Genomic DNA, 25,750 nt, shown 5'->3' on the forward strand with positions numbered 1-25,750 from the left:
CAGAGGGGAAACTGCGCCACAACAAGATTGCCTTCGGTGTTTCGGCGATACCCGCCCCGCATCTACTGTGGTTCCGTATGATACACGAGTATATCCTTGTCGCTGTTTTCTTTGGATTTCTCCCCCTCCACCGGAAACGTCCACCATGTCGGCAGCTGCTGATAACCCGCACCCCCACATTGACCCAAGTCTTGTAGCTCTTGCAGCGCAGGTTCAAGCTCATGCCAATGCCCAAGCACAGCGCCACGTCTCCATCTCTATCCCCCACCGCCACATCCCACCTGCTGCCACTGACAACCACCTTGGCCTCGGCTTGCCTTCAGAAGCTCTGGGGTCTGCCCTTCAGATCGATCCATCATTATTCGAAATTGAGCAAGTCGTCAATGATGTACGGAGAGGCAAGATACGACTAGGCGAAGATCGACGTGATGAACAAGAACCAGAGAGGTCAGTACAGCACCCGAACGACACAGCGCATCACAGCCAACATCAACAACAAGATGACCATCCGGGGGAACACGGTGGGATGGAAGGACATGGGGGGCTTGGGGATGCGTCCGACGGCTTGCAGATGGACGATGAAATTGATCCAACCTTGCGGGAGATCGTTAACAGTCTCACTAACGCTCAACAGGTATGTCGATCCGTCGAAGGCCTCTGGCACCTGCTGATTAGTAGACAGTCTTCCCATCTGAATGCCCCCGGACTGTCACATGCCCAAGCAGCTGCTGCTATCGGGGCTCACTTAACGGACGCCGAAGAACGTGAAAGATTACAACAGAGTTTACAAGCCTCTCTCGAAGATCTTACGCACGCCAGTTTCGGTATGTTTGTCAGATGTTAGACATGGCAGTAGCTGATGTTCAACAGGATCTCTTTTTCCCCCAAATTACTCCAACTCCCCCAGTCAGGGGTTTCTCACCCTTAATGATCATCACAATATTCACGACACCGAAGTTGATCTGTCCAATCCTTCCCTTGATGTCAACGCTGAAGTTGGTTCCTCCTCCACGTCACTAGATGCGTCTCCGATGGCCGATCCCGAGTCTTCTAATTCTGTCAAGCGCGGAAGGGGTCGTCCGAAAGGTTCCAAAAACAAGCCTAAACCTGGTCCACCTCCACCTAAACCGCCCAAACCGCCCAAACCCCCTGCACGACCCAAAGGTCGACCTCCAAAACAGCGCACACCAGCAGAGCAAGCAGAGTATGAACTTCGAAAGCACGAGAAGGAATTAGGAATTAAAAGGCAAAAAGGAAGACCACGCAAATTTCCTGGCTATCTCGTCAGAGAAATGAGGTTGAAGAAGAACAGGGAAGAGTTCAACGAACTCATGAGGGAGTACGAGGAGAAAAGGAGGGAAGAAGAGTTAGCGAATCTTGAGATGGCTGGCGTGGATACGCAAATACATTTAGGAGAAGGGCCATCACTGGCCAGTCATGATCACCATGTCCACGACCCTCATCTTCATGGAGAACATCATGGGCATCATGAACAGCATGATTTCTCAGACTGGTCAGTACAAGATGACCAGACTTTGCTCGATGTGGTTGGAGTGGGACATCATGAGATGAGTGTGGGCATAGGTGAGGAGGAACAGGATCATCATGAAGGGATGGATGAGGTATTTGGGATCAGGAGCTAGTTCTCCAAGGTGTTGAAATTACGAACAGGAGTTCAGGACACGATCTTGAACGTCATAGTTGTATTGTTAGTGTCCCCAGCCGGTAATTTGAGGCTTGTTGCACAATAATCTAGAATGTATAAAGTCCCTTAAGCCCACATTCAAGTTGGTAAGTGTAATGGACGAATAGTGAATTGTTTCTTGAAACAACGAAGGTAGTGGTTAACCTTTCATCACAGCAATAGCTGCTACGGTCCTGTATCGCTGTTCCTGTCCATTGCCCGACTCCGGCAGGTTCACAGTAATACTATAGCAGGCCATGATCGGTCGTGCATTTACAAAATATTGTCTTGGGATATGAATCAGTTAGCACCACAGACCGCTTCTCCGACCGCTGTGTTGAGGATCAAAGCTACAATAAGACCATAAAGACCCTAGGTGATTATAAGCAAGAGATGTGGTATCGAAGCTGAGTACTTACGATAACTTCGGCAAAGATAAGTATAAGAACCATTGAAACAAACACCTTTGACTCATAAAGGTATGCGCGCACACACTATTACCCATATTAGCAGCTATTTTTCCTGAGGTTGGGTAAATAGCACGACATACAGCATCCCCGACAATCCCTATAGCGTACCCTGCCGCTAGCCCAGTGAAACCACAAGCTGTGGTGTCCATTCAGCCAATTGTCTCTATTGGAGGGGTTGGGATCCAAGTCCTGTGGAATACTTACCCAATCCAGCAGCAAGATGGACGAACCCCGCGAACAAAGAGTAAGGCTCGGAAGGCGAGACTATCCGAACATCGTCAGATACGTAATGGCCTATAGGGGGACAAAGGAATGACATACTGTTACCGGCAATGAGTACTGACACAACGAGACCATATACCGCGATAACTATGGGCATGTCAGAGGGCAATGCTTGGGTATGGGCATGTTAGAAATGTGGGACATACTACCGGACATCTACACGTTGGAGGTCAGATGGGTGCGCTCAGATACAAGTGACTTTGGTAGACTTACAACGACAGGAATTAAAGACTGTCACAGTGCCAATCGAGCAGATCAATACATTTCCAATCACAACCAAATACAATAGCCAGTACGGTACACACCTTCATGATAAGGTCGGGCCTGATGTTCAACAATCAGCATTTCGGGATGTCCTCAATTGTTGTTTCGAGCACTAACCTAAAAGTACCCAAGCCCGCGATTCCTATGCCAGCTTTAGAAGTCCCGTAAGCTGCTCCAACTGTAGAAAACACTATCTGCGGCGTATTATCAGTATTCATTGATCGGAATAGGAGGATGGGCGTACTGCGCTTGTGACGCCTGCGAAGCTGTTGTCTGTGAGCTTAAGAGCGAAATGATATATTTGGCTGTACACACCCGAAGAATGGAGCCCATGGGGGGCATAATTCAGACATGATAGCAGCTGCTGTAGATGTGATGGAGATGGACCAGTCGACTAAAGGAGTAACAAGTGTAATAGCTGGCCGAAGTTACCACAGACCGGGATCAAATTCACGTGGGAAAGGGCAATATGATGATAGTGATCCACCATTTTGCGCTTCATACTGGACCACGTGGCAATCACGCTGCAAATGCATCCCCTCACCATACCGCCACCACCCACCACCACCACATACGACGGAAGCAATTCCACGTCAGAGCTCTTTCGCGCTTGATTCATCCACCATAACCTCCTTTGCTCCTTCCACTCAGTTCCAAAGTTCCATTTCTATTCCAAAACAAAACAATATTCTTCTACACAATGCAGGGAAGACTTCCTCAAATGGTGAGTCCATTGGAATGTTCCATTTCCTTGTCATGCTAATTTCTCGCAGCAACCCACGGTCGTCCTCCTGCGCGGTATGTCCAGCTTTTTCTGCATCACCGCGCGTCTTCGCCTGCTCTCCGATTATGATCTTGTGAACGGCAGCTGACAGTCTTCGCTCTTCTTCAATAGAGGGCACTGATACCTCCCAGGGTACCCCACAACTTCTCTCTAACATTTCTGCTTGCTTGGCTGTCGCCCAGACTATTGCTACAACGCTAGGACCGCGAGGAATGGACAAGCTCATCGTAGACGACAGAGGTCTGGCTACTATCTCTAGTAAGTGTGCTATAGCATTTCTACTAGTCTCGTTTACTAAGGCTGACTGAACTTTCCAGATGACGGTGCAACTATTTTGAAGCTTTTGGATGTTGTCCATCCCGCGGCGAGGACATTGGTAGACATAGCAAGAGCTCAGGATGCCGAGGTGGGAGACGGTACCACAAGTGTTACCCTACTGTGAGGCTTTCGCTACGTACATTGCATAACTTTACTGATTATGAGCCAGTGCTGCGGAGATCTTGAAAGAAGTACGACCTTTCATCGAGGAAGGAGTCTCTCCTCATGTGATCATTAAAGGACTTCGAGAGGCTAAAACTTTGGTATGTCCGAGTCAGATGCAATATTCTTTTTGCGTACTGACATCTAACATAGGCTATACAAAAGATCAACGAGATTGCTGTGACAATAGACAAATCTGACCCGGCGTACGTCCCGATCGGCTCGTTCAACTTTTCCGACTAACGAAACTTTTAGTGAATTCCGCGACCTTCTCATGCAATGTGCGGCTACTTCTATGTCTTCCAAACTCATCCACTCCCAAACTCCCTTTTTCTCCAACATGGTTGTCGACGCCGTTCTTTCTCTTGATCAAAATGATCTCGACGAGTCTCTTATCGGTATCAAAAAGGTTCCTGGTGGCGGTATGCAAGATTCCAAACTCATCAAGGGTGTCGCTTTCAAAAAGACGTTTTCTTACGCTGGTTTCGAACAACAGCCCAAGAGTTTCAAGGACCCCAAAGTTCTTTGTCTGAATGTAGAGCTTGAGCTCAAAGCCGAGAAGGACAACGCTGAAGTACGAGTGAATGAAGTCTCTGAGTATCAGGCTATTGTCGATGCCGAGTGGAGCATCATTTTCCGCAAACTCGAAGCTATCGTCGCTACGGGGGCCAAGGTCGTACTCTCCAAGCTTCCTATCGGAGACTTGGCCACTCAGTACTTTGCCGACCGTGACATTTTCTGTGCCGGTCGAGTTGCGGATGGTGATCTCAAGCGTGTCGTCCAGGCCGTCGGTGGATCCATCCAGTCTACATGCTCTGATATTGAACCTCATCACTTGGGTCAATGTGGCAGTTTTGAGGAGAAACAGATTGGTGGTGAAAGGTTCAACTTGTTCGAAGGTTGCCCCCAGGCCAAGACATGTACTTTGATTTTAAGGGGCGGTGCGGAGCAATTCATTGCTGAAGTGGAAAGAAGTCTGCATGACTCTATTATGATTGTTAAGAGAGCAATCAAGAACAATTCCGTCGTGGCCGGTGGTGGTGCTTGCGAGGTAAGCAATATTTTCACACATGTCAGTTTAAGCTCTAATTTGGTGCGTTCAGATGGAGACATCAAAATATCTTCGAGCTCATTCTCGAACCATCATGGGTAAAGCCCAGCTAATCGTGGGTGCTGTCGCCAAGGCCCTGGAAATCATCCCTCGCCAAATCTGCGACAATGCCGGTCTTGATGCTACGGATATCCTCAATAAGCTTCGTATGCGCCATGCTCAAGGAGAAACTTGGGCCGGTATCGACGTCGATGGTGAGGGTGTGCAGGATAACATGAAGAGTTTTGTATGGGAACCTGCTTTGGTCAAAACAAATGCCTTGAGTAGTGCAATCGATGCGGCTTGCTTGATACTGAGTGTCGATGAGACGGTTAGAAACCCCCAGAGCGAACAGCCTCAGGCGGGGCCTCCTATGCCGAGAGGAGCTGCCCAGCAGGCAATGAGGGGCAGGGGTAGGGGTATGCCTCGAAGATAAATGTAGAGTCGCGACAGTAGAGACAACTAGCAGTGTTGATGCATACAGGTCATACGATAATCACAACCGTTTTATCCTTGTAATATTGGGTTTTAGCCTTGTGGCTCGTGATGACTTCAGGTCCTTTGACATGTACATGCATTCCGTTTTTTAACGATTAATAAAATATAGACAGCTGCGTTGGACGTCGACATGCTAGGCGGTGAAGGAAAAGAACTAACGAACGCATGAATGAATGAAAAGAATCTTGAATATTTACCATGTACATAAACTGATGGACGATCCTTTATCATCTCGGATCTCAAAGTACCACCGAAGTCTCGATCGGTCTGACGCTGTCATTATCACCAGCCATCTTTTTGTCAGTTTTGTCGGTAGGGTTTGCAAATGGACTGCCAGTGGAATGAGGGGTGACAGCTTCGTTCTCATCTTCCGTTGGTGACTCGGTAACGCCCGAAAGAAGAGAAGCAATCGAATCGGCAGGCGACATCGCCGATCGATCACCTCGTCCCTTTTCGTTCGAGGAATCTTTTACGATCTGGGTAAGCTCTTCCAGAGTAACAATGGTCGCGCCATCCCTTAAGAGGATCATTTCAGCCTTGGTTCGCAGGCCATTACGGTGATCATTTTCATCATCAGGCGCAGGGAGGTCCCAAAGGCGAGCATGGCGTGCGTCTCCGAGAGAGCCGAAGCCAACATCAGAAAGCCAATCGCGAACCCTTATGTCAAGTTCAAGCTTCTCAGGTAGAGATTGAAGATCGGGAATGACAGCAGCCGGAATCGAAGTGAAGGAGACGGCAGCTGGAAGATCGACAAGAAAATGACGGGTGGCAGAAGGGAAAGACGAGCTAATGGCTTTGATGAAGTGGGTAATGATGGAAATAACACAAGCGGCCGTGTAGCGACCTGTTTCCTTTGTCAGTGGAGAATTGTAAAGTGACACATGAATTTAGCTCACCGTCAAGCCTCCACTTGAGCTCTTGCACAGACCACTTTCCGAATGCATATTCGAACCTCGGTTTCAAAGTATATTCCGCTTGCCTCTTCCTTTCCTCTCTCCCTTTGAGCCGATCCTCGTCAACTGTTTTTGGTTTGATGGTGCTCAGTGCAGAAAGACCAGATACAAAAGGAGCTGGGTGATGCTTAGATGAGGCGTCCTGGAGACCAAAGGTTGTACGGGCCGGACCAGGGGACGGGCATGGTGTAGCTGCAGGGGTGAGTGCGAAGGGGGTGGGCGCAGTCAGATTTGGACAGGGGAACCCGCCTGCGATGGTGTGTGCAATGTGTGATCAGCGAGACCGATCAATGTGGGCGGCGAAAGGGACAGCTAGGCCCAAAGGAGGGGGGGAACGAAAGATGAAACATCATGACTCACCTTGAATGACAAGTTTTCTCAAAGTTCCCGCGGCAGACCACTTTTCACCGGCGGCAATTACAGCTGGGTGGACAAGGTGAGTGGCAAAGCTGAGCTGCTCCGAAGGATCTTCCGTGGCGTTGAGCCTAGACAGGAAGTAATTAGATACCGGGTATCCAGATCTATGGGAGGACGCTTGACTTACCACCTCACTTCAACCGGGTTGATCGCAAGCAGGACCTCAGCCAAGGCATCCATGCGTAGATCATCCTCCTGAACGTACTCTCCGCCTCTGAAAGTGAGGATACAGACGTTGGGGAGGTGGATGGGGGTGTCTGCTTGCAGGTTGGGGTCCACGGTTTCCACCTGGTGGTCTGCGACGAAGCGGAGATCTATTTCCAGATGCTGTATGGCTGCGCCCTGGGTGGAGGGAAGTCGAAAGAGGCCGTCGGGCTGGTTGAAGAAGGTGGCCCAGTGGGACAGAGAGCGGATTCTGGCATAGGTGGGGGCGGGGGAAGACATGTTGTGCTAGAGAGAGAGCGCCACGCCCTTCTCCCCCCCCTTATATACGCCAAGGAAGATCCCCCCATGAGGCCAGTGAAAAGGGGCCCTTTAGCGTCTCCTTTCTCCACCGTCAGGCACAGGCCCACGACGAAGAGAGTCGCCAGTCTCCACCAGCTGGTCACGTGATATCTACTTCAAAGGATCGTCCTCCGGCAGCCGGCAAGGGAATTGTGTGTGCATGATTCCAAACACAAAAAGACACTCCCCTATCCCCTTCGTCCCTCCCCCTCTCCGCTCATGCCGCGGCCCGAGGGCCAAAGTCCCCCATGCTTCTCCACAAGCCATCATGGATATCATCCACCGTTTTTTCATGTTCTTTGGAACTGTCCATCGCACTAATAAGGATAAGGGCTCTCACGGCCTGGCGCTAAAGAAGCAGCCAGCGTAACACTTCATCATGGCTTCAGTCGATCCTGCAGAACCTTCAACCCTCGAAATAGGCAGCCGGCAGCCCTCTCCGCCCATCATGAAAGAATCTTGCGACAAAGTGGCTAGCTTGACAAGCGAAACCAGTACGAAGGATAAGAACACTCTGCAATTGCAAGATACCCGTAGCGGACACATCCTGTCAGACCTATCGACTTTTCGAAAGACGGTGTTACTGCTTACTTTTGCCCTTGCAAACTTTATCGACGTCTGCAACGTTTCTGGTGTGGCCATTGCGGCGGCCCAAATATCTTGGGACATCGGACTTGAAACCTCCCAGGTTGTTTGGGTACGTCCTAAACTTTTGATACTCAAATCTGTGTAGAGAAAGCCAGACATGAGACTCACGTTTGGGCTCAATGATGGTAGATCATTACATCATATTCTCTATGCTTCTCCGCTTTTCTCCTTTTCTCGGGCCGCTTATCTGATTTGTTTCCTGCCGGTCTCATCTTTGAGAGTGGTTTATTTGTGTTGGGCGTTCTGAGCCTTGCCACTTCCTTCGTGACGTCCAACAAGTAAGCCAGACTTTCATTTGATACTCTACATTGTCATTAAAATTTCAGTCAGGTATGCTTTTCTCATTCTACGAGGGCTAGGCGGCATTGCTGGGTCTATGGGTGAGTGTCCTTACCGTCGTAGGACAAGTCCTCTGCAATGATCTTGAACGCTTGACCCGTACCAGCTGTTCCGTCGAGCTAGTACGTTTCTCCATCCCTCATGACAGTCCATCTTTCTCATACACTTTGATACCAGCCACCTAACGGTCCACATGTATCCTGAATCGACTGAACAAGCGGCCAAATTGGCCCTATTAGGTCTCGCAGGCGGCCTTGGCAACGTCTTTGGCTTGTCAGTAAAACTTGTAATATCTCACAGAACCAAATTGTCCCCTCTGATGAATTTTGTATCTTAGAGTGCTTGCTGGTCTTTGCATGAAAGCCTCATACCACTGGTTCTTCAGAGTTATCGCCATTTTGTGCATACTCTCCACAGCTGTCACCATAATCATTCTTCCCCACACAGGTTCATTCTCTGTCTCAGATGGTGGAATGCAGCGTTGGAAACGCATGGACGTCCCTGGCGTTGTGTTGATAATGGGATCGTTGATTTGCTTCATGCTGTCTCTCACCCAGGGACCTATAGATGGATGGCGATCAGCAAGTTTCATAGCGCCATTCGTCCTCTCATTGCCCTTGGGAATTGGTTTTTTCGTGTGGGGTAAGACCATTTGTATTTAAATGGCATTTAAAGAGCATGGACTGAAACTCAAAACAGAGGCCAACATTCCTGCACGTACTGCCATCCTACCCAGCACCGTCTGGAACATTACCAATTCAGTGATTGCTTCACTCGTTGTGTTGGTTCCTATGGGCTTCTGGGGCACTTCTCAGTTACTTTTCGCTACTTACTGGCAAACTACTTTCAACTGGGCCCCACGTACGTAGACCTTGTTCCAACAGAGTATATGTGTTGATCGGCTAGCTTGATTGCTTCATCAAGTTCATGTTGCGGCCGCAATGTTGCCCCAAGGCCTTACGACTCTTGCAGTCGGCATCTTAAGCCAATTCATCCCAGCTATCATCACGAAACCTAGATATGGTATTCCTATTGGTGCAATTCGTGAGTCCAGCACTATTCATTGTCCCTCCTCATTTTTTCGGCTCTGACGAGTCCCAAAGTCGTCGTCGCTGCTGAAGTCTTACAAATTAAATCCAATGGAGGAGGACACGGTAAAGACTACTGGCGCTTTCTTTTTCCGGCTTTCGTCATCGGCAGCGCAGGGAGTATGATACTCACGTTTGCAAGTAGTGTGAATTTTGTGCAAATGTGTCCTCCAGAGATGGCCGGGGTCGCCGGTGCATGGACTAGCGTCTTGGTATGTTCCATGTTTCAAATGAATTACATGAACCAGTACTCATAGAGGGTCAAGTTTGAGATAGGAGGTGCGATCACACTCGCTGTACAGGCAGGTATGGAAAAACCTGATCCTTTCACATTTATGGATATTGGTGCCAAAGTGTATTATTTTATCATCGGCTGGACGGTGGTGCTATCGGGGATTTATGTGGCATTTTACAAGCAGCCTAAAGCCTTAGCTGTTGAGCATGAGGAGACGAGGACGCGAATCATGCAAACCAAAGGGGACATGAGGGTCTAATAACAGTTCATCATGGATAGATAGTTATGTCATCAATTAGAAAGCTTGAAACGCTAGCCGATCGATGTTCACAATCAGTGATAGTTCAACTGACTTGCACAGGGTTACCAGGCAATTACGCGTGTTTTCATTGTCAAATATAAAGCCCAACAAAGATAACGACTGCCGTTATCTGGTAATAAAAATTGCCCTTTTTACTTTCTTTTATTTTCAAAAATTAACAAACTAACAATGATATAATACTAATCTTACAACTTTGTGGATAGATACCGTAATAAATGAAGTAAAGATAACGTCTGACTTTCGTGGCAATTACATCGCGTTCGATAAGAGTAGCTATGACCAAGCCATATCGGGGGACGAGGTTTCCTTTGTATCATCCATTCTAATACCAAACATTGACGCCCAAAACTGATCATTCCAATCAGTTTATTGGCTCCGCAGTGGCAAAAAAGCACAACTTACCCTGGAAAGCGCCAGAGGACTTGGTCCATTAAAATCTCCTGAAAGAGATGTTGAAAGTGATCCAGCTTGTTCAGGGTGTTGCGAATACAATGGGGCCTCTCCATTCTTTGACATTCCTAAACTCTCTGAATGATAGGGTATCCCTCCCGGTCCATGAAACATGCCTGCACCGTCAACCCCAAGAGGCAAGGGAGAGTTTGTGGCCTGGATGGGGTTGTTAAGGGTCGGCGCATCATGAGCTTGGCTAGCCAATTGATAATTAGACTCTGATGCTGGTCTCGAGAACGTCTGGCTGTTGCCGAAGGTCGGTGAATTATTAGTCCCATATGACGGTGCAGGGGCGTGTCGAGGGATGTCGCTGCGCTGGGTGCTACAGGAATGTAAGCCGGTGTCTATCAATGGCGTTTCAAGCCAAAGGCCATGTGGCTCACGTTACCAATTTTTCGAGCTGAATCAGGCCTTGACGCAAGTCATTTTGTACAGGGTGGGTACTGCACCAAGTGGATAGCCTGTCCTCAAAAAGAGCAATTGCCCCTCGCAAGTCATCCTACACGGAGCAAAGGTCATTGACTGGTCATGGGGCCGACTGCCTGACTGATAACTCACGACACACTTAGCAGCCAGCGCAGTTCCTGGCTGCCGCAAAGCCAAAAATGCACAGACTGCACCGGCTTGAAAGGCCTATAGTAGTTGTTAATGTCGTTTTCATCACAACCAGCCTCCCGCTTACTCTGTAGGACATCGTCCAAAACATCCAAGAAAGAGGGGTATCGGCCATAGCCCGAAACGCTTTCAAAACCATGTGCGCAGATTGACTACAAAACTCAGTCGACTCTAGATACGCAGCGGGATCCAAGCGCAGATATGGACGATGAATCACCATACTGCAAGATAATAACTCAGCAACAGTGGAAAGGGGAGACTTGGAACACGCACATTAGCGTCCAGGTTTTGATACACAGGCCTAGAGTCTGGACCACTTGTTTCTTTGGCCGCGACTCTGATAGACTTTCGGCGGTGTCTTCTTTGTCGACCCTCATTCCCTTGGGAAGATGCCCATACCACTGTCGGATGTCTTCTGCTAATCTGATCGCATGTCGATATGTATGGCGTTTTGGCCCTCCCCCATCCATCGAGCTGTGAGGGGGAGGAGAGAACCAGCCATACAATGCTGATCTGCTGAATTGTCGGTCCACATGAAATATTCCCTCAAGTAACTCAAATGAAGGAATAGTGAGCTGATAATAGGCAGTGTGGTATGTCTGATCCGTGGTTTCACTCGCGAGCACGTTAGACGGCGGAAGGAGTTGCCGAGCACTTCCTGGTGCATCAGAGAGGTTGTCATCAGATCGATCTTGTGGAAAATTTGTCGTATAGTAGGTGATGCTACTGGGCCTACCGAAGAAGATAGCTAGCATGGTGTCAAACCCAGCAATCGACCACCTTAATAAGAGGGATAAGCTGAGCTTCCATGACAATAAAAGCAGACCCACCATAACCGTCTTCTGACTTCAGCATCTCTCATAGATATATTGGGATCCAAACTTAATGGATCTTTGTGAAGGCCAAGGGCGATAGCCTGTTTAATCATGTTCCCACCGATAGCCCAAGCATCAGCCGCCCTTTCGCTGGCGAGCCTACACGTGACCGTCAGCAATGTTCAAGCAATGTCATGTATTAGAGATGAATTACAGATAGACCTGTATGAGAAGCTAGACGACGATGGAGTCAACTGGCTTCGTTTCGGGAAGCATTGGGATTTTTCGCTTACCTGACACTGCAACACAGGAACCGTGGGGTTTGCCATGAATGAACATAATCGAAGGGCATGGTAAGCAGCTGACACTATTTACTATGTTATTATGGACGTGAATCTTGAAGCAATCTTGAACGTACAGTAAAGTTCACTTTGCAATCGACTCGAAGTTAAGTCCTTGAGATCTCTTGGAACTTCACCTTTACTTCTGGCATTCATTGCTACTTCTGGATCCGGGTGACCGAGAATCTCGGCAGCAGTAGCACGTAAAAGGGAGCCTGCGAGACATCTCAGAGCTTGTACATTTCGTATGCTAAGAGAAGAGAAAACAACCCACCTAAAGCGCACACCATGAGGAAAACAGCCAAAGATGAAAGTGGTGTATTCAATTTATCCTCTGTAGATTTCGCAAAGAACTTGGCATACTCTGATCTCACAGTAGGTCTGAAATTGTGTGTAAACGCTAGTCTTGAAACACAAACATGGATATGTACTAACAGATGAAAGGGACTGAAATAAGCCTGATAACCGTTTGTCCAAGCGTTCCACAGGCTTGACACGTACGTAAGCTGGATGAGGATAGAAATGACAGAGGACCAAAAAAAAATACTCACGTTTCCGACTGCTCTTGATCGGGTAAGAGCCCGATGATCTCAACACAGAAATTTTCGTGGCTCCATATAGTTGTGAAGGGGAAGGTCTTCCTCAAATTTGGAAATACCCCTGTGAAAGCCACGTCTTCGGGCACGGAGAAAAGCTTTTCGTCTTCATTACTTGCAGCAAGTTCCCTGAGCTGATAAAACGGTCATTCAACAATGGTCAGCTTCCGTCGACGGTAGAGCAAACTAAAAGACCCTACCTGACGTAGCATAGACTTCCCTGCGGAAGACCCCAAAAACACTGGTCTTCCGCCGCTATCATATACCATCTCTTCGTCAGGGAGCGAATGAGTGCTGTAAGGTTCTCCTCGGTAATCCTCATCTAGTCCTTCTTCGTTTTGCACATGTTGTGCGCCGTTTTGTGAAGAAACTTCGGATGCAATGTACCCCATCCCTGCAACATTCTCGGCAGCTTGAGCTTCGTCCATCTTAAAGCGAGCAAAGCGATCCACGATGACTCGTCTTTTTATTCCACCATTATCGCTTATGGGGGAAGCTGCGTTAGCCCCCGATGCAGTTGATGTCGTGGGCGCTGGGTGGAGAGAAGTAGTTGCTGAAGCAGAAGAAACGTTGGCATGTCTTGAGGGCGCTTTTTGACGTAGTTCGCGAACAACCTGCTCCAGTTCAGCCACTCGCCGGCGTAGGCGCTCGGACTCGGCAACTTCGGGATCATTCCTACGCAGTAATTAGTCAATAAGATCCTGACGGAAGTGCATTCTGCTGTAGAGCTTGAGTCTCACATATTCCGTTGCTCATCGATCTCATACACACAACTTCCCGTCTGCGGTAGAAGTCAGTTAATCAATACTTTCCAGAAGAGGCGGCTCATGCGCATACTAATCCTAGAGCGATGCATCTCCCACAAGGCCTTTTACGATCACACTGATTCCGCGTGTCAATGAATTGGATTCTTCGAGCTAAAAAAATGCTGACCTTTCTTTTGTGATTATGACAAGGCACGCAGCTCCTGATAGTCCTATTCCTTTTTCTTTTCCTATGATCAATGTTTTCGTCAGGATTCTTGTTTTTCTCTATCGATTCAATGAGCTCGTCCCCGCCGTCCATGTGTGGATTCAGCTTTGATTGGAAATCCGGAGACCCTTTGCCTTGGAGATCTTTTTGCGACGATGATGTTGGCCTCGAAGCAGCTTGAGACATCTCGTCCCACGACAAAAGGGGCTCTTCTGACTGTTGCTTTACAGGCGCCATATTATCACCTCTGGCAGCAGAGCTCGCGCCGTCTAATTTCCCTGGTTGACTGCCAGGTTGATTCTCGTCTGTCGCCCGAGAACCAGTTATTAATCCTGAATCAGATAGGTTAGGAACATTTTGAGGGTACGCGATACTCGGCCCTCGAAAGGTGATGCCGGCAGCGTTTCGATCAGAAGAGGGCAATCGAGTATGCGGAACATGGCCATAGGCTTTGTTGAGAGACATAGACTCGTTACCGGAATTTTTGATGGAAGCTCTGGTACCAATGGGCCCGCCCGGAGATTGGCTTGCTTGTGCATGACGAGGAATCATCTCCTGACTGATTGTAAAGTTCTCGGATGCCTCATGTAAGGATGGCATATTTTCCGATCTACCATCAACGGGTTGTATAAATTGAGTCGCATCGGGAGTGCTTTCAGATAAGACATTTCGAGATTGGTTCGGTCGTCCTTGAAGATAGGGTATGCTTTGGGGATTACCTGGGAAAGAAGCGTTTGAGCTGTCATAACTTGCGGGTTGGCCGGAGAGGTGCATTGGATGGATATTATATGACGGTTGAAGAACAGGTTGAGGGAAGAAGGTGGCTACAGGCGAAGGACCCCCTTGATAGTGATGGAGATGATACTTGTATTGAGCAGGCAATGAATGCGGGTCAAGAGCGGGTGGATGTTCGTTCCCCCCCCTGGCACGATCGTTCCTCCCATCAACGCCCTCTTCAGTAGGTCGACCGTCCAAACTACTGCTCGAAAATCCTCTTCGGTGATTTTCCAAATTGGAGCCGGTTGGATAACTCTGATCGTTCATGTCCCAACGTGCGTCAGAATATTCCCCATGAAAAGATGCGGTGATGTCGTCAAAACAAGGACGAAATCACCTCGATCCGCTCAATGTTGTATCTCCTACGGAAACCTGTAAAGCTGACTGATGAGGAGAATGATCGGTGAAAGTCCAATATATTGAGGAGCAAGAGCGAAAGTATTGATGCTCGTAACTGAAGGAAAAAAGGTGGTATATCTGAACATGTATATTGGATTCAAAGTGCGGAGGGCGAATCAGTGCGTTAGCCATTAGCCATATTATTGTAGTTCGGAGTCATCTGAACTGACCTCTGCGTGGCGCTGTAGCTGAACACCGAACACCCTACTACGTACTCTTCTATCTGAGCAAATCGAAGGAATCCGTGCTGCTATGCTTGATAAACGCTATCCCTCTGGTGCAGAGTACGACCGAGTTTTGCTGGAGTTAAAGCGCCGTAATAAGTGTCACTGCTATTTGTGAGGTCCTTAATGCAGTAACAAAATAACGTGGTTGAGAAAAAAGGATGAGCGATGAGACGGACGATAATTGAGTTTGTAAATGGATATTGTACTGACGACTTTTTGCAACAGCTTTGCGATTGCAGTGAATGGGGAGTTGCATGGCTCATGATTCACGAATAAATGGTGGTGGTGTAACTGTAAAGTACTACTTATTATCCTTCCCTATTCTCCGCTGACTATATTATTATCCTCTCCCTCTTTTTCTACCCTGTATCTCGTTGTATCCTGCTCGACACTACTAGCTACTCGTTTCTACTTTCTTTTCTTTTCTCTGTTCTTCTGTGATAGCCGGGTTTATGATGTGCATTGATGAGGTAATTTGCTTTTCCCTAGTTTCCCGCTGACTCTTCTCATTCATCATTTCCTTCGTTTCTTCGCGTTCTTCGTCACTTGCTCGCTGCCGGCCCGAGATTCGAGATCTCCTCTCAAGCTTCAAGCCTCAAGGTGCTGAATCCACGCGGCTTCTCGGCGTGACTTGCAACGTATACGTACTCTGTACGGGTTTCTAATATGCACGAATAGACTTTTATTATAAATACTGTTATGAATGTTAGTGCGTAATACTTGGCCCTGCGGCGCCCACCGCCACGCGTCATCTTCTTCTCCACGAGCGCCGCTCTTAGAATGAAGACCAACGAACGAACGAACGAACGAACGAACGAACGAACGAACGAAAGATGAATGATCCACGATCTACCAAGATTTCCATGGACTAAGGCAATCGACTATTAATGCTGATGACAAAAACAAAAGACGACAGACGGAGAACAGATAGAAGAAACACATATTAAATAGGAGTCGACAGTACGTATATATAGAAGATAGGAAGAAAGCAAGACGTCTTCATTATTCAGCAGCCTTCTTCTGGCTTCTTTTAGAAGACTTCCTTCGGCTTTCCACTTTCATGGACTTTCGAGCTATATAATACACGCACATGACTACATTACCACCGCAAGTCGGCACCCTTTATTAGGAATCATTGAACATCAAATGGTAGTGTTATTATTGTTCTTCTGCACTATTATTACAATGTATGTTATCAATTAATCAGTGTACATGCCAATATTCTTCTGTTCCCGCGCTTCTTCACGCCCCCAATAATAGTAGCCCCTAATAAAAATATATTTAAGATAAATAGAGCTTATCATTAGTTGATTATTTTGTTCAATTCTTCCATACTTTTTATCTCTTTCCAAACTATAACTCCCCGATCCCTTTCAAAACAGAACGTTGTATCATCACAATAACTGTACGCGGTCAAAAAATCCGTAACTACAAGGTCACGTTTAAATCTGCTCCGTTTTTTTCTTCATCATGCCCAGTAGGCTTGAACTCCATTGCGTCCGGATTCAATCCCCCTTGCTTTCCATCAGCACCAAATTTCTTGCTCTTGGACAACCCACCCGCAATACTAATAGCAGCATTGCTTGGGCGGGCGTGAGAGGATTGCAGAGGTTTTTTAGCTTTGGCAAGAGACCGAGAAGCAGGGTGAAGGAATTTGCAATCAGCTAATAGAATATCGTCAATAAGCAGAACGTTGAAAGAGAATAACAGTGTGCAAGAAAATACGATTCACTCACCCCGAGTACACCGGTCACCAAATCGGCATTGGATCATCTTTGGCCCATCAGCCAATTGGCCATCCAAAAGATCTCTATGAGAGTTGATCACCTCCACACTACCGTCATCGGAGCTTGATGCAGGCGCTTTGACCACTGTCGGTTTATTACTTTTGGTGAGCGCTGGCGGAGGGACAGGATTGCCGTCTGCATCTTCGTGTCGGAAGGGGCAAGAAGGATTATTACAATTCTGGTATTTGCAGAGCAACCTGCTAGGACCAACAGAGTCACCAAGCACGGCGGAGGGGCTGACATGGCTTTTGATGCACTCCGGGTCCTTGCAGTCCTTCCCCTTCTCGCAAGCTTCTTCGCTAAGCACCATGCCGGTTTTTTCGTCCGCCACAGGGCTTGGGTGACTGTAAGGACACCGAGCATTGCTACAACCTACCCCAAACTTGCATAAGGCGACGGAAGTCGGCTTATCGGGGATGGGACCTGTAGAGCTTTTTGGAGTGATGGAAGAGATGGAGTGGCTCCCTAATTTAGTACCTGGAGGAAGTTTGACAGGAACAGGCGGACTGGCTTGGTAGCCGCTTTGTGAAATCGATGGTTGCTGTCGTTGAGGTGTATGTTGGCGCTCCTGAGATGCCTCTCAGCATACTGTAACCGTTGAAAGCAAGAACCACTCACGCCTACCATCATGGACATCATCTGACCCATTTGCGCCATATTCGCCTGCATCATCATCATTTGCGCCATCATTTCCTGTTGGTTGGGCATCCCAAGCATCCCAGGGTTCCCAATCTGTTGATTAAATCTTCCTGGTTGCATCTGCTGTCGAGGTCTGAACCCTGGCTGAGTCTGTTGTGACGGTTGCTGATGGATGAAGCTTCCATTAACAGGAGACTGGTTTACCATGGTACCTCGTCCCCCGCTGGACGTTCCCCGTATTCCCATGCCTCTACCACGAACAGAGACAGCTGGCATGTTGGGGCTTCTAGGTGTCACGGCCCCCAAACGAGGTCCGACCGGCACCTCGGGTGCGGGACGTTTATTCTGGCCGTCATGCGTGATATCAGGTAACTTCCGTTTTTCCGGTTGAGAGGTCAGTGGCGCGAGAGCAGAACTCAGAAGGCGAGAATTTCCCCGCGGTGTTGCTGCAGATGTAGCAGTTTCCGCAGCCTCGAGAGGAGTTGTCGCAGGTTGAGTAGCAGATCCAGCAGATACAATTGATTCTGATTTGGCGAAAAGCCAGTCTAGGAATGCTGGATCGAAATCCGAACCAACTAAGTCGTCCATCTCCGACTGGACACGCTCTGTTTATCATACATCAGCTTCAAGTCCACGCACTCTCAAGAACATTTTGCGACATACCTCTAGAGCTACCATTCGCTGAAACATTATTAGCTCTAATATACCCTTCAATAAACTGTAAAGTTGAAGCGGGGCTTACCAAGCAGAACAGTGATATATTCGGCCATGACATTGTCTGCAAACATGCTTGTCAGCTCCGCATCAACATAACTTCGTATTTATCATGACATACCGTTTGGTTCAGCCCATTCTCTTCTTTCGAGCTCAACCTGTACCTCAGACTTCCATAATCGTCAGCTTCGATTATCCGAGAAAGCCCGGAAGAAGGGTGACGAACCTGAAGTTGGGCAGATTGTTCCGGAGTAAATTGTCCAGCCATTTTCACCGCCTTACAGTTTTTTGAGTAGAAAAGATGGGAGTGGCAATTTGCTCTTGTCCAAATAGTACTCGATCAGATGTACGCAACTGAAAAGAGCCGGAGTGAGGGAAAAGTGATTGGCAGCTAAAATGCAGACTATAGAAATCTTACAATCGTACATCAAAATAATAGCTGCCACTAAAGGGGGCGGCGGGCGGCAGCAGTAATTAAGACGAACAATTGATTTGATCCCGCCTAGTTAATCTCGGTGGCGACCGCTTATTTCTCGCGCTTCCATTTTCTTCACAACTCCGGTCTTATTTAATTATTACCCACACTTCTTGGACAACGACTGATGAACAATAATGCCGGCCACGTGGTTTCTTATCACCGGGCGCGGCCTTCACCGATAGGCGATAGTAGTAGTACGTAGTATTATGCACGGTGATTGACGGATGGAACACGACGATGATTCGATTGGATTCCTCCGCGGGTTAGCCATTCGATATATTAACTTGCAATTTGAACTCAACATAGCTACCATCTTCAGTAGTCGATCATTTAACTGAAATCAATCAATATGGCTGATGCGAAGAAAAAGCAGCTGGTCTACAACATGTACGTCGTCAAGCTGATAATGTTTGTTACTCGACCTGAGCTGACTTCCGCATGCTTCATAGTATTGACTTCCTTCGCACGTCTTCACAGGATGGCACTATAAAGGAGGATGACAAGGAGTCTCTCGATGTTGCAGGTGCGTTCCCTCATGACTTCGACATATTTTTTTCCGTTCTAGAACGATCCTCAGTGCAATGTATTGCCGAAGCCTTTGGTGTCGATCCCGATTCCGCTGAAGACGACAAGGCATATTCCATCAAACCAGCTTCCCTCGTTTCCATTTTGGACGTATTCCTCAAAACTAAGGCGAAGTCCTTCGCCTCTACCTCCCCCCAATCTGAGGCTTCACTCCCTCAGTCTTCATCTGATATCTCTCAAACCGACAAAATCAAAGCAGAATCGTTAAAAACAAAAGGCAATCAACTCATGGGACAAAAACTTTATGATTCCGCCATTGAGCAATACACTGAAGCTATCAAGCTTGACCCCAACCCCGTATACTATTCTAATCGAGCCGCTGCTTGGGGCGGTGCTGGTCAGCATGAGAAGGCTGTGGAAGATGCCGAAAAGGCCCTGGAATTAGATCCCAAATTTACTAAGGCCTACTCTAGGCTCGGGTATGTCCATCTGTATTGAAGCGAAGCATCTTTTTCATCGTCATCTAATGACCATTTGCAGCCATGCCCATTTTAGTTTGGGCAACTATTCCGACGCTGTTAGGGCGTACGAAAATGGTCTTGAGCTCGATCCTGATAATGCGAACATGAAGACTGCCCTTTCTACTGCTAAAAGCAAATTATCGGAACTGTCATCGCGCCCTACCGCCGCCGATAGGGAACCTCCTCAAAATGGTATTAATGGTAGCAGTGGCGGCATGCCCGATCTTGCTTCTCTTGCCGGCGCCCTAGGTGGTGGCGGTGGTAGCGGCAGTGGTGGTATGCCTGATTTGGCATCCATGATGAATAACCCACAAATGATGTCCATGTAAGTTGGTGAGACAGCAGTGCAGAATTGGGCTGATCATGTATCAAGGGCCCAACAAATGATGGCCAATGGCGGGCTAGAGCGACTAATGCAAAATCCTGCGCTGCGCAACATGGCAGAAAATATGAGGAATGGCGGAGGTATGCCAGATTTCAGTTCGCTTGCCAGTGACCCTAGTATGAGGGATTTGTGAGTTGTGCATTGGGAAGAAAGGTGTGGTATCAAGCTTATATGTCTTATCTAGGGCCCAGCAGTTCATGGGCGGTCGACAGTAATTACTCGTAGGGTTTCGGCGGATTTTTGATATCTCATAATGACTGAGAAGAATGAAGGGATCATTTTGAGATGAACTGTTGAATTTGTCAAAGGAGTAGCATTCAGATTACATTGGACCTGCTACTGCTATCTACGGCATGATGACAAGCCTAAACAAAAAGGCCTGTATAAAGTTGTCTACTACTATTCCGTGTTTTGTATGAAGTATACATAGCCAGACACAGAAGTGAAATACCAGAAAGATCTGTCTGGTAATGCGAAACTCGGAATTGACGTGGGCCGTCGTAGAAGTGTATATAATTATTTATTCTAATCAACACTGACTTTGCGCGGGCCTATTATTTTGACAGTTATTAATAAATAAATAGCGAGTATCAAATCAACATCTTCGATTCGTTTGTTATGCTTCATCATATCTAATCAATCGACTGAATTTCCCACTTCCATCATCACCCATTAACTTTTCAATAGTCCCCCTCCTGTGGACTTTGCGAATATGGCCAGTGAACCTTTGTTATACGACGATGGTCCTCTCGTTTGGGTCAGTCGACATTAGATCCCTTCCTAAATGTTCTTTAACTTGCATATAGGTTGACTGCGAGATGACCGGTCTTGATTTTTTGAATGACCGCATAATAGAGATAGCAGTAATAATAACGGATGGAAGATTAAACCCTGTAGACGGAGGTATCAGTTATATTATCAAAACGCCCAAGGAAGTCCTGGACAAGTGAGTCAAACGAACGTTTATGCGCTGTTGTCCACTATGCGACCTAAACTAATCTCTTTGTGCAAGTATGGGCGACTGGTGTAGGGAGCAACATGGTAAATCAGGCCTTATCCAGGCTTGTTTGGACTCTCCATATTCGTACGATACAGTTGTCGAAAAGGTCCTCGATTACATCAGGCGGTGGATTCCAGAGAGGGGTGCTGGATTGCTTGCTGGAAGCTCCGTTCATGCTGATATGAGGCAAGTTAATTTGCAAGCAAATAGTATGGCATAGGGGACTGATGCCTTTTCTTTGGATAGATTTATGCTAATGGGGATGCCGGAAGTTATGAAGCACTTGTCTTATCGCATTTTAGGTGAGCCAACGATCACTTTATACTGTTCAAAACGAATTGTGTTCTGACATGTAATTGAAGATGTGAGTTCTGTAAAAGAGATTTGTAGGCGTTGGTACCCAAAGGTTAGGGCGCAAGAGCAAGAGAGTCGGACGACAGAATGCAGCCACCGGTATGTCTTGCTTGACCTAGAGGCACCGGGCGTCGCATTGACCATATGATTAGAGCTTTGGACGACATTCGCGCAAGCATCCACGAGCTGAAATTCTATCGCGATAATATCTTCCTTCCTCTTGAACCGGTCACCGATGGTCGTACATCTACGTCACAGCAGGAAAATATTGGCCATAAAACGGCGTTATGATCCTGAGCAATATGTAATTGAATTGCATAATTATCACGCATTGATTGACTCTAAGGATATTAAGTCCTTGACTAAACAAAACTCTTGTATATTATGACAGCGTCCACGTATTCTTCACTGCCGTTGGGACCTGTCTTCAGACGACCCGCTTTTGGGATGACTCCAACGCGTTGAAAACCAAGCTGATCCCAAATGGAGAGGGAGGGTATGTTATCTAATATGAATAACAGATTCAGTATCGCAATTGGATGGAGCTGCTCAGCTTTTCGAAAAGCGTCACTCACTCTTGTACACTAGATTGAACACACTTCCTCTATATCCTAAACGAGGCGCGTACTCTAAGTAGCTCTTTCCCAGTGCAATACCCAACTTTTTCCCTCGATGGTTGGTGGGCACAAGAAACCCAGCGTTCTGTTTTCATAAATAGATCAGTTTGGGATGTTGTATGATTGTTGAAAAATCATGCATTGCTCACACAGTTCTAGAGTTGTAAGCCTTCTGGTCAGCGATATCACTCTAGACTCTAGACCTAAGACATACATGGCTACTTCTTCCGGGGTAATTGGGTTTGCTGAAAATTTATCACTCTAAGCTTTTCACTTTTGGAATGCCAGCCATAGGTTAGTCAAAAAATCTTACATATAATAACAGCCCCCTATACATTCTTCCCATGACCTTTCGGCTTTTGCAGTCTCAAGATCGCCAGGGATATCAACCTTGCCATTAGTTCCAACCGGCTGGATAATGCCGATGATAGTAGTAGCGGCGAAGAAGTATGATAGAAATTCTTCGTATGTTATGGGGCCTTCCTGGGGATATGTACAGCCACCTACATTCAATGGCCAAGGTGAGAACTCATAAGGAGGCAAAAAAGCTACTTACTTTCTAATTCATTGGAGAATATGGTATAGAAATACCGAAGTAGTTCTTCGGGAGCATCAGCACCAGTTACTGGGTATGTGACTAAAGCGAGACCAGCAGAAGGCAATGGGAAGGAAAGCACCGGCAGGGAGCTGGTTGGTTGGGAAGTAGCTATGGTGCCGTACGCCGACATTATTGGGGAGATTTTCGATGGATGAGCTGGATCTGCAGGAATATGGTGAAGTGAGATTACGGCTTTTTATGAAACCAAGAAACGCCAAAGGATTGACGATTTGCTTTCTTGACACTAACTGTTCTACTTGCATAACAAAAACGGACCATTGTTAGTATCGACCAGCGACTATCGTTTTAGAAGGCTGTCCGTCGAGAGCGAGACTCCGAACTCCGACTATTATATCCCTGCTGTAGCCGCAACCACTTTTAGTTACGTAATGGAGGCCCCCTGACAAGCCGGAGAAGGCCGAAGAGGACGCAACAAGGAAGCCGGACGCGACAGGAGGGAGAGTGACGGGTGATGGTTGGTGGATGCTTCAGAGATGCTCTTCTCCCCCACTCTCCCCACCTTCTCCACTCCTCCCCATCATGGCCTCTCTCCTTCTGCCCCTATTTTTCCACCTTTTGTCATCCCTCGCCGAAACCGCAGCCGCAGGGGCCACCCCCTCATCTTCTCCAGCTCTCTTTGTTTCGTCTGACCCCCCTGCGCACGACACCGCAGGTTGCCTCAAAACATCCTATTATGGCACATATGGAGGAGCACCGAAGGAGCAGGATCATATATATCTTCCTACCGCCGAGTGTCTTCTCACCGTATCAGCCTTGGACGCTGTCACATCAGGCTCTATCGTTTCAGTGAATGATTTGATGCTTGGTGATGGTGACCGCCTGGTCTGGGTTGGCCGCTCTGGTGTATCGCACAAAGATAGTCAAGTCGTACCTCTCATAGAGGAAAGCTGGAACTTAATCTCTAGCCACTCACGTGATATCGTTTCGGAGAGTAATAGCAGAGGTGTGGGATATGGCACCCAGCATGTTCTCCAAAAGGCAAACGAGCTGCATCACATTCGTCCAATCACACTGGTCCATCAAACGGAACACTCGCTGCTTGTCAACGTTCCATCATCTTTTCTGCCAATTTTTGACACTCTGCTTCCCCCTCATCTGGTCCCCGTTGCGCTCCCAATCGCTCCGTTACCTATATCAGTTTCAGGATGGCAATCTGTCCCCAAGAAATTTGCCAAGCACCTTGCGAATATCACCGAGCATCTGAGCTTTTCACCGGAGTTAGACAGAATCGTGTCTGAAGGCATCAGGTTGAATCAGATAAGGAGAGACGTTAGATGGCTGACTGGGGAGGCACCCAGCGGGATTGAGTCAAGGCACAGCTTCACTTCTGGGGCTGTTAAAGCCGCCCAGTGGATATCATGTGAGTTCCTAGATCGGAACGGTCAGTCGGTCAAGCTAACTTGTCTGCGTCAAAAGCCCAGGTAGAAAGCACGGGCGCTGATTGCTCTTTACAGTATTTCCTCTCTGGTTTTGCTCCCAATGTCATCTGTCACTACCCATCCACCCTCAATTCCACGGAGCGTGTCATATTCTCCGCCCATTATGATTCTCGCGGTTCTTTTGGTTCTACTCGAGCTCCTGGTGGCGATGATGATGGTTCTGGCACAGGTCATCTCTTGAGCCTCGCTCGCGCGATCAGTAATCAGGGGATTGTGTTTGAGAAAGCAGTAACCCTTGCCTTTTTCGCTGGAGAAGAGCAAGGACTGCTCGGTAGTCACGCTTATGCGGGTGCGTCAGAATAGCATTGCAGAGCCGCGCATTGATGACTGAAATTGCCTTCAACAGAGTACTTAAATTCCCAAAACGCGACGGTCCTACTGCAAGTTCAAGCTGACATGCTCGGCTATCATGCCGTGGGTATAATTGTCTTGGGTATTCATGTTATCTGCTGACATATGATAAGCCTGGCGAACCTTTGCAGCTGGGTTTACCAGAAACGTATGTTCAAATGATGATTCTACTCGCATCACTCTCGTAATCTAAGGATCCTACTCACACCTTTTCCTGTAGTATACACCTTCCTGAAGCAAGCTATTTGATTGGTAACCTTTCCCAACTCTATTCTCCAGAGCTTGTTGTTGGGAAGACTGCAGCATGCTGCTCCGATCACCAAAGCTTCGTTACCTACGGCTTCCCCGCCACACAAGTTTTCGAGCGCAATGGCCCCATTGTGGACCCAATGTACCATAATTCCGGGGATGTCTCTCAAAGGGAGGGATATGATTTTGAACAAATTGTATCTATCGCAAAGGTTACACTGTCAGCATTGCTTACCGTGGCTGGGTATAAAAGAGTGCCAGTTTAGTTGCGTAGCAGTGTATAAATCATTCAGAAGACTCTTTTCCTTCAGAGTATATTTCGTACGACTGTGCAAACTGTTCTCTCTGAATATTCGTAAAGGGATGATGATTAGATAACAGACATGAATTTCGTTATTTTATGTTCTTGGTTAATTTTCTTCTCCCTTTTGTTGGAGTTGCACATTTCAAACCCTTGTATGCATTACTATGGAGGTCATCAAACGTTGATGCGTTTGCCTAGCAATTCATTACAAGCCGCGTTCCTTCAGGCCTTGCTTGACCGCCGCCGCCGAATGGCGAATATCAAATAAATGCCTGTAATCTGTATGTAGCACGCATAACACTAAATTGTTACTGGAAGCTGTCTAGTACTCGTCATTTCTTGACCATTTCTTGATCACGCATATAAATTTAGTTATCTTACAATTCGGTCTAGTACGAGCAAGTAGAGTATCGATAGCCGTACGTTCCGTTCTATCTTAGTTTATCTAGCCGGAGCTCAGCTAACGGCCACGGAACAAGGCAGACGACGAAGTATCCGACCAACTATACGCGGCGCGA

General features: G+C 47.5%; 12 protein-coding genes across 12 annotated transcripts in view; 7 read left to right on the top strand and 5 right to left on the bottom strand.

Annotated features, from left to right (window-relative positions):
• The first annotated feature begins 130 nt into the window (after positions 1–130).
• On the top strand, positions 131–1,969 carry CNA02680 (hypothetical protein). The gene is made up of 4 exons (XM_566663.1): positions 131–634; positions 683–824; positions 871–1,791; positions 1,862–1,969. Exons 1-3 carry the CDS (start codon positions 146–148, stop codon positions 1,641–1,643), a joined length of 1,404 nt encoding a protein of 467 aa, XP_566663.1. The 5' UTR covers positions 131–145; the 3' UTR covers positions 1,644–1,791; positions 1,862–1,969.
• Positions 1,826–3,078, bottom strand: CNA02690 (conserved hypothetical protein). Its single transcript, XM_566665.2, has 11 exons — positions 3,016–3,078; positions 2,945–2,966; positions 2,818–2,894; positions 2,742–2,760; positions 2,650–2,667; positions 2,583–2,592; positions 2,476–2,523; positions 2,359–2,418; positions 2,235–2,290; positions 2,104–2,178; positions 1,826–2,056 (listed from the first exon to the last, which is right to left on the bottom strand). Exons 1-11 carry the CDS (start codon positions 3,051–3,053, stop codon positions 1,985–1,987), a joined length of 495 nt encoding a protein of 164 aa, XP_566665.1. The 5' UTR covers positions 3,054–3,078; the 3' UTR covers positions 1,826–1,984.
• A 269-nt stretch (positions 3,079–3,347) lies between these two features.
• Positions 3,348–5,618, top strand: CNA02700 (t-complex protein 1, eta subunit (tcp-1-eta), putative). Its single transcript, XM_566667.2, has 8 exons — positions 3,348–3,424; positions 3,474–3,498; positions 3,596–3,742; positions 3,802–3,922; positions 3,972–4,065; positions 4,118–4,170; positions 4,220–5,015; positions 5,068–5,618. The coding sequence occupies exons 1-8, from the start codon at positions 3,401–3,403 to the stop codon at positions 5,488–5,490; spliced, it is 1,683 nt and encodes a 560-aa protein (XP_566667.1). The 5' UTR covers positions 3,348–3,400; the 3' UTR covers positions 5,491–5,618.
• CNA02710 (expressed protein) lies at positions 5,611–7,419 on the bottom strand. Its single transcript, XM_566669.2, has 4 exons — positions 7,050–7,419; positions 6,866–6,990; positions 6,449–6,754; positions 5,611–6,396 (listed from the first exon to the last, which is right to left on the bottom strand). Exons 1-4 carry the CDS (start codon positions 7,364–7,366, stop codon positions 5,792–5,794), a joined length of 1,353 nt encoding a protein of 450 aa, XP_566669.1. The 5' UTR covers positions 7,367–7,419; the 3' UTR covers positions 5,611–5,791.
• A 99-nt stretch (positions 7,420–7,518) lies between these two features.
• Positions 7,519–10,043, top strand: CNA02720 (expressed protein). Its single transcript, XM_024656207.1, has 10 exons — positions 7,519–8,123; positions 8,204–8,352; positions 8,405–8,454; positions 8,520–8,535; positions 8,591–8,686; positions 8,751–9,055; positions 9,113–9,274; positions 9,338–9,457; positions 9,517–9,713; positions 9,768–10,043. The coding sequence occupies exons 1-10, from the start codon at positions 7,806–7,808 to the stop codon at positions 9,993–9,995; spliced, it is 1,641 nt and encodes a 546-aa protein (XP_024511872.1). The 5' UTR covers positions 7,519–7,805; the 3' UTR covers positions 9,996–10,043.
• On the bottom strand, positions 10,015–15,902 carry CNA02730 (expressed protein). Its single transcript, XM_024656208.1, has 19 exons — positions 15,461–15,902; positions 15,194–15,369; positions 13,809–15,101; positions 13,713–13,757; positions 13,616–13,656; positions 13,076–13,550; positions 12,831–13,009; positions 12,715–12,768; positions 12,554–12,660; positions 12,357–12,494; positions 12,232–12,305; positions 12,153–12,172; positions 11,954–12,097; positions 11,397–11,903; positions 11,191–11,344; positions 11,067–11,141; positions 10,892–11,007; positions 10,461–10,830; positions 10,015–10,406 (listed from the first exon to the last, which is right to left on the bottom strand). The coding sequence occupies exons 3-19, from the start codon at positions 14,889–14,891 to the stop codon at positions 10,332–10,334; spliced, it is 3,657 nt and encodes a 1,218-aa protein (XP_024511874.1). The 5' UTR covers positions 14,892–15,101; positions 15,194–15,369; positions 15,461–15,902; the 3' UTR covers positions 10,015–10,331.
• A 562-nt stretch (positions 15,903–16,464) lies between these two features.
• On the bottom strand, positions 16,465–18,812 carry CNA02740 (conserved hypothetical protein). Its single transcript, XM_567152.2, has 7 exons — positions 18,617–18,812; positions 18,512–18,560; positions 18,419–18,454; positions 18,340–18,357; positions 17,656–18,281; positions 16,987–17,605; positions 16,465–16,914 (listed from the first exon to the last, which is right to left on the bottom strand). The coding sequence occupies exons 1-7, from the start codon at positions 18,656–18,658 to the stop codon at positions 16,679–16,681; spliced, it is 1,626 nt and encodes a 541-aa protein (XP_567152.1). The 5' UTR covers positions 18,659–18,812; the 3' UTR covers positions 16,465–16,678.
• Positions 18,813–19,136: 324 nt separating this feature from the next.
• Positions 19,137–20,788, top strand: CNA02750 (alpha tubulin, putative). Its single transcript, XM_566675.2, has 6 exons — positions 19,137–19,255; positions 19,318–19,391; positions 19,446–19,872; positions 19,934–20,239; positions 20,288–20,428; positions 20,484–20,788. The coding sequence occupies exons 1-6, from the start codon at positions 19,218–19,220 to the stop codon at positions 20,512–20,514; spliced, it is 1,017 nt and encodes a 338-aa protein (XP_566675.1). The 5' UTR covers positions 19,137–19,217; the 3' UTR covers positions 20,515–20,788.
• Positions 20,789–20,927: 139 nt separating this feature from the next.
• On the top strand, positions 20,928–22,145 carry CNA02760 (oligoribonuclease, putative). The gene is made up of 6 exons (XM_024656209.1): positions 20,928–21,056; positions 21,106–21,245; positions 21,312–21,485; positions 21,546–21,601; positions 21,662–21,752; positions 21,806–22,145. The coding sequence occupies exons 1-6, from the start codon at positions 21,012–21,014 to the stop codon at positions 21,942–21,944; spliced, it is 645 nt and encodes a 214-aa protein (XP_024511876.1). The 5' UTR covers positions 20,928–21,011; the 3' UTR covers positions 21,945–22,145.
• CNA02770 (conserved hypothetical protein) lies at positions 21,976–23,113 on the bottom strand. Its single transcript, XM_024656210.1, has 6 exons — positions 22,827–23,113; positions 22,584–22,773; positions 22,485–22,515; positions 22,420–22,425; positions 22,229–22,355; positions 21,976–22,158 (listed from the first exon to the last, which is right to left on the bottom strand). The coding sequence occupies exons 1-6, from the start codon at positions 22,996–22,998 to the stop codon at positions 22,016–22,018; spliced, it is 669 nt and encodes a 222-aa protein (XP_024512052.1). The 5' UTR covers positions 22,999–23,113; the 3' UTR covers positions 21,976–22,015.
• A 276-nt stretch (positions 23,114–23,389) lies between these two features.
• On the top strand, positions 23,390–25,399 carry CNA02780 (aminopeptidase, putative). The gene is made up of 5 exons (XM_566679.2): positions 23,390–24,249; positions 24,306–24,617; positions 24,675–24,742; positions 24,793–24,827; positions 24,900–25,399. The coding sequence occupies exons 1-5, from the start codon at positions 23,409–23,411 to the stop codon at positions 25,192–25,194; spliced, it is 1,551 nt and encodes a 516-aa protein (XP_566679.1). The 5' UTR covers positions 23,390–23,408; the 3' UTR covers positions 25,195–25,399.
• A 145-nt stretch (positions 25,400–25,544) lies between these two features.
• The window catches only part of CNA02790 (expressed protein), a 2,118-nt gene continuing 1,912 nt past the window's right edge, over positions 25,545–25,750 (top strand). Inside the window, exons 1-2 of the mRNA XM_024656211.1 lie at positions 25,545–25,651; positions 25,716–25,750. The exon at positions 25,716–25,750 is cut by the window's right edge and continues 208 nt beyond it. The gene's annotated coding sequence lies outside the window, so the exon portion shown is untranslated. The remainder of the gene's footprint in view (positions 25,652–25,715) is intronic.

This window comes from Cryptococcus neoformans, chromosome 1 (assembly GCF_000091045.1).
Source record: "Cryptococcus neoformans var. neoformans JEC21 chromosome 1, complete sequence".
Taxonomy (NCBI): domain Eukaryota; kingdom Fungi; phylum Basidiomycota; class Tremellomycetes; order Tremellales; family Cryptococcaceae; genus Cryptococcus; species Cryptococcus deneoformans.

Coding starts and splice junctions, on each gene's coding strand:
- CNA02740 (XM_567152.2), bottom strand. CDS start 18,658: ATGGCTGGACAATTTACTCCGGAACAATCTGCCCAACTTCAG. Junction 18,561..18,616: donor AACAATCTGCCCAACTTCAG/GTTCGTCACCCT, acceptor CGATTATGGAAG/TCTGAGGTACAGGTTGAGCT. Junction 17,606..17,655: donor TGATGTCCATGATGGTAGGC/GTGAGTGGTTCT, acceptor GAGGCATCTCAG/GAGCGCCAACATACACCTCA.
- CNA02770 (XM_024656210.1), bottom strand. CDS start 22,998: ATGTCGGCGTACGGCACCATAGCTACTTCCCAACCAACCAGCTCCCTG. Junction 22,516..22,583: donor ATAGGGGGCTGTTATTATAT/GTAAGATTTTTT, acceptor ATAAATTTTCAG/CAAACCCAATTACCCCGGAA. Junction 22,159..22,228: donor GTTCAATCTAGTGTACAAGA/GTGAGTGACGCT, acceptor TATTCATATTAG/ATAACATACCCTCCCTCTCC.
- CNA02780 (XM_566679.2), top strand. CDS start 23,409: ATGGCCTCTCTCCTTCTGCCCCTATTTTTCCACCTTTTGTCATCCCTC. Junction 24,743..24,792: donor ACATGCTCGGCTATCATGCC/GTGGGTATAATT, acceptor ACATATGATAAG/CCTGGCGAACCTTTGCAGCT. Junction 24,828..24,899: donor CAGCTGGGTTTACCAGAAAC/GTATGTTCAAAT, acceptor CTTTTCCTGTAG/TATACACCTTCCTGAAGCAA.
- CNA02730 (XM_024656208.1), bottom strand. CDS start 14,891: ATGAACGATCAGAGTTATCCAACCGGCTCCAATTTGGAAAATCACCGA. Junction 12,495..12,553: donor CCTCATGGTGTGCGCTTTAG/GTGGGTTGTTTT, acceptor GATGTCTCGCAG/GCTCCCTTTTACGTGCTACT. Junction 11,345..11,396: donor ATCAAAACCTGGACGCTAAT/GTGCGTGTTCCA, acceptor ATTATCTTGCAG/TATGGTGATTCATCGTCCAT.
- CNA02680 (XM_566663.1), top strand. CDS start 146: ATGTCGGCAGCTGCTGATAACCCGCACCCCCACATTGACCCAAGTCTT. Junction 635..682: donor GTCTCACTAACGCTCAACAG/GTATGTCGATCC, acceptor ATTAGTAGACAG/TCTTCCCATCTGAATGCCCC. Junction 825..870: donor TCTTACGCACGCCAGTTTCG/GTATGTTTGTCA, acceptor GATGTTCAACAG/GATCTCTTTTTCCCCCAAAT.
- CNA02750 (XM_566675.2), top strand. CDS start 19,218: ATGGCTGATGCGAAGAAAAAGCAGCTGGTCTACAACAT. Junction 19,392..19,445: donor GGAGTCTCTCGATGTTGCAG/GTGCGTTCCCTC, acceptor AACGATCCTCAG/TGCAATGTATTGCCGAAGCC. Junction 19,873..19,933: donor AAGGCCTACTCTAGGCTCGG/GTATGTCCATCT, acceptor GACCATTTGCAG/CCATGCCCATTTTAGTTTGG.
- CNA02690 (XM_566665.2), bottom strand. CDS start 3,053: ATGTCTGAATTATGCCCCCCATGGGCTCCATTCTTCGG. Junction 2,291..2,358: donor CCATCTTGCTGCTGGATTGG/GTAAGTATTCCA, acceptor TGGACACCACAG/CTTGTGGTTTCACTGGGCTA. Junction 2,179..2,234: donor TAGGGATTGTCGGGGATGCT/GTATGTCGTGCT, acceptor TATGGGTAATAG/TGTGTGCGCGCATACCTTTA.
- CNA02700 (XM_566667.2), top strand. CDS start 3,401: ATGCAGGGAAGACTTCCTCAAATG. Junction 3,499..3,595: donor CACGGTCGTCCTCCTGCGCG/GTATGTCCAGCT, acceptor CTTCTTCAATAG/AGGGCACTGATACCTCCCAG. Junction 4,171..4,219: donor ATAGACAAATCTGACCCGGC/GTACGTCCCGAT, acceptor CGAAACTTTTAG/TGAATTCCGCGACCTTCTCA.
- CNA02760 (XM_024656209.1), top strand. CDS start 21,012: ATGGCCAGTGAACCTTTGTTATACGACGATGGTCCTCTCGTTTGG. Junction 21,057..21,105: donor ACGATGGTCCTCTCGTTTGG/GTCAGTCGACAT, acceptor ACTTGCATATAG/GTTGACTGCGAGATGACCGG. Junction 21,602..21,661: donor CTTGTCTTATCGCATTTTAG/GTGAGCCAACGA, acceptor ATGTAATTGAAG/ATGTGAGTTCTGTAAAAGAG.
- CNA02710 (XM_566669.2), bottom strand. CDS start 7,366: ATGTCTTCCCCCGCCCCCACCTATGCCAGAATCCGCTCTCTGTCCCAC. Junction 6,755..6,865: donor GAGAAAACTTGTCATTCAAG/GTGAGTCATGAT, acceptor ACACCATCGCAG/GCGGGTTCCCCTGTCCAAAT. Junction 6,397..6,448: donor GCTCAAGTGGAGGCTTGACG/GTGAGCTAAATT, acceptor CAAAGGAAACAG/GTCGCTACACGGCCGCTTGT.
- CNA02720 (XM_024656207.1), top strand. CDS start 7,806: ATGGCTTCAGTCGATCCTGCAGAACCTTCAACCCTCGAAATAGGCAGC. Junction 8,353..8,404: donor TCCTTCGTGACGTCCAACAA/GTAAGCCAGACT, acceptor AATTTCAGTCAG/GTATGCTTTTCTCATTCTAC. Junction 9,275..9,337: donor TACTTTCAACTGGGCCCCAC/GTACGTAGACCT, acceptor TGCTTCATCAAG/TTCATGTTGCGGCCGCAATG.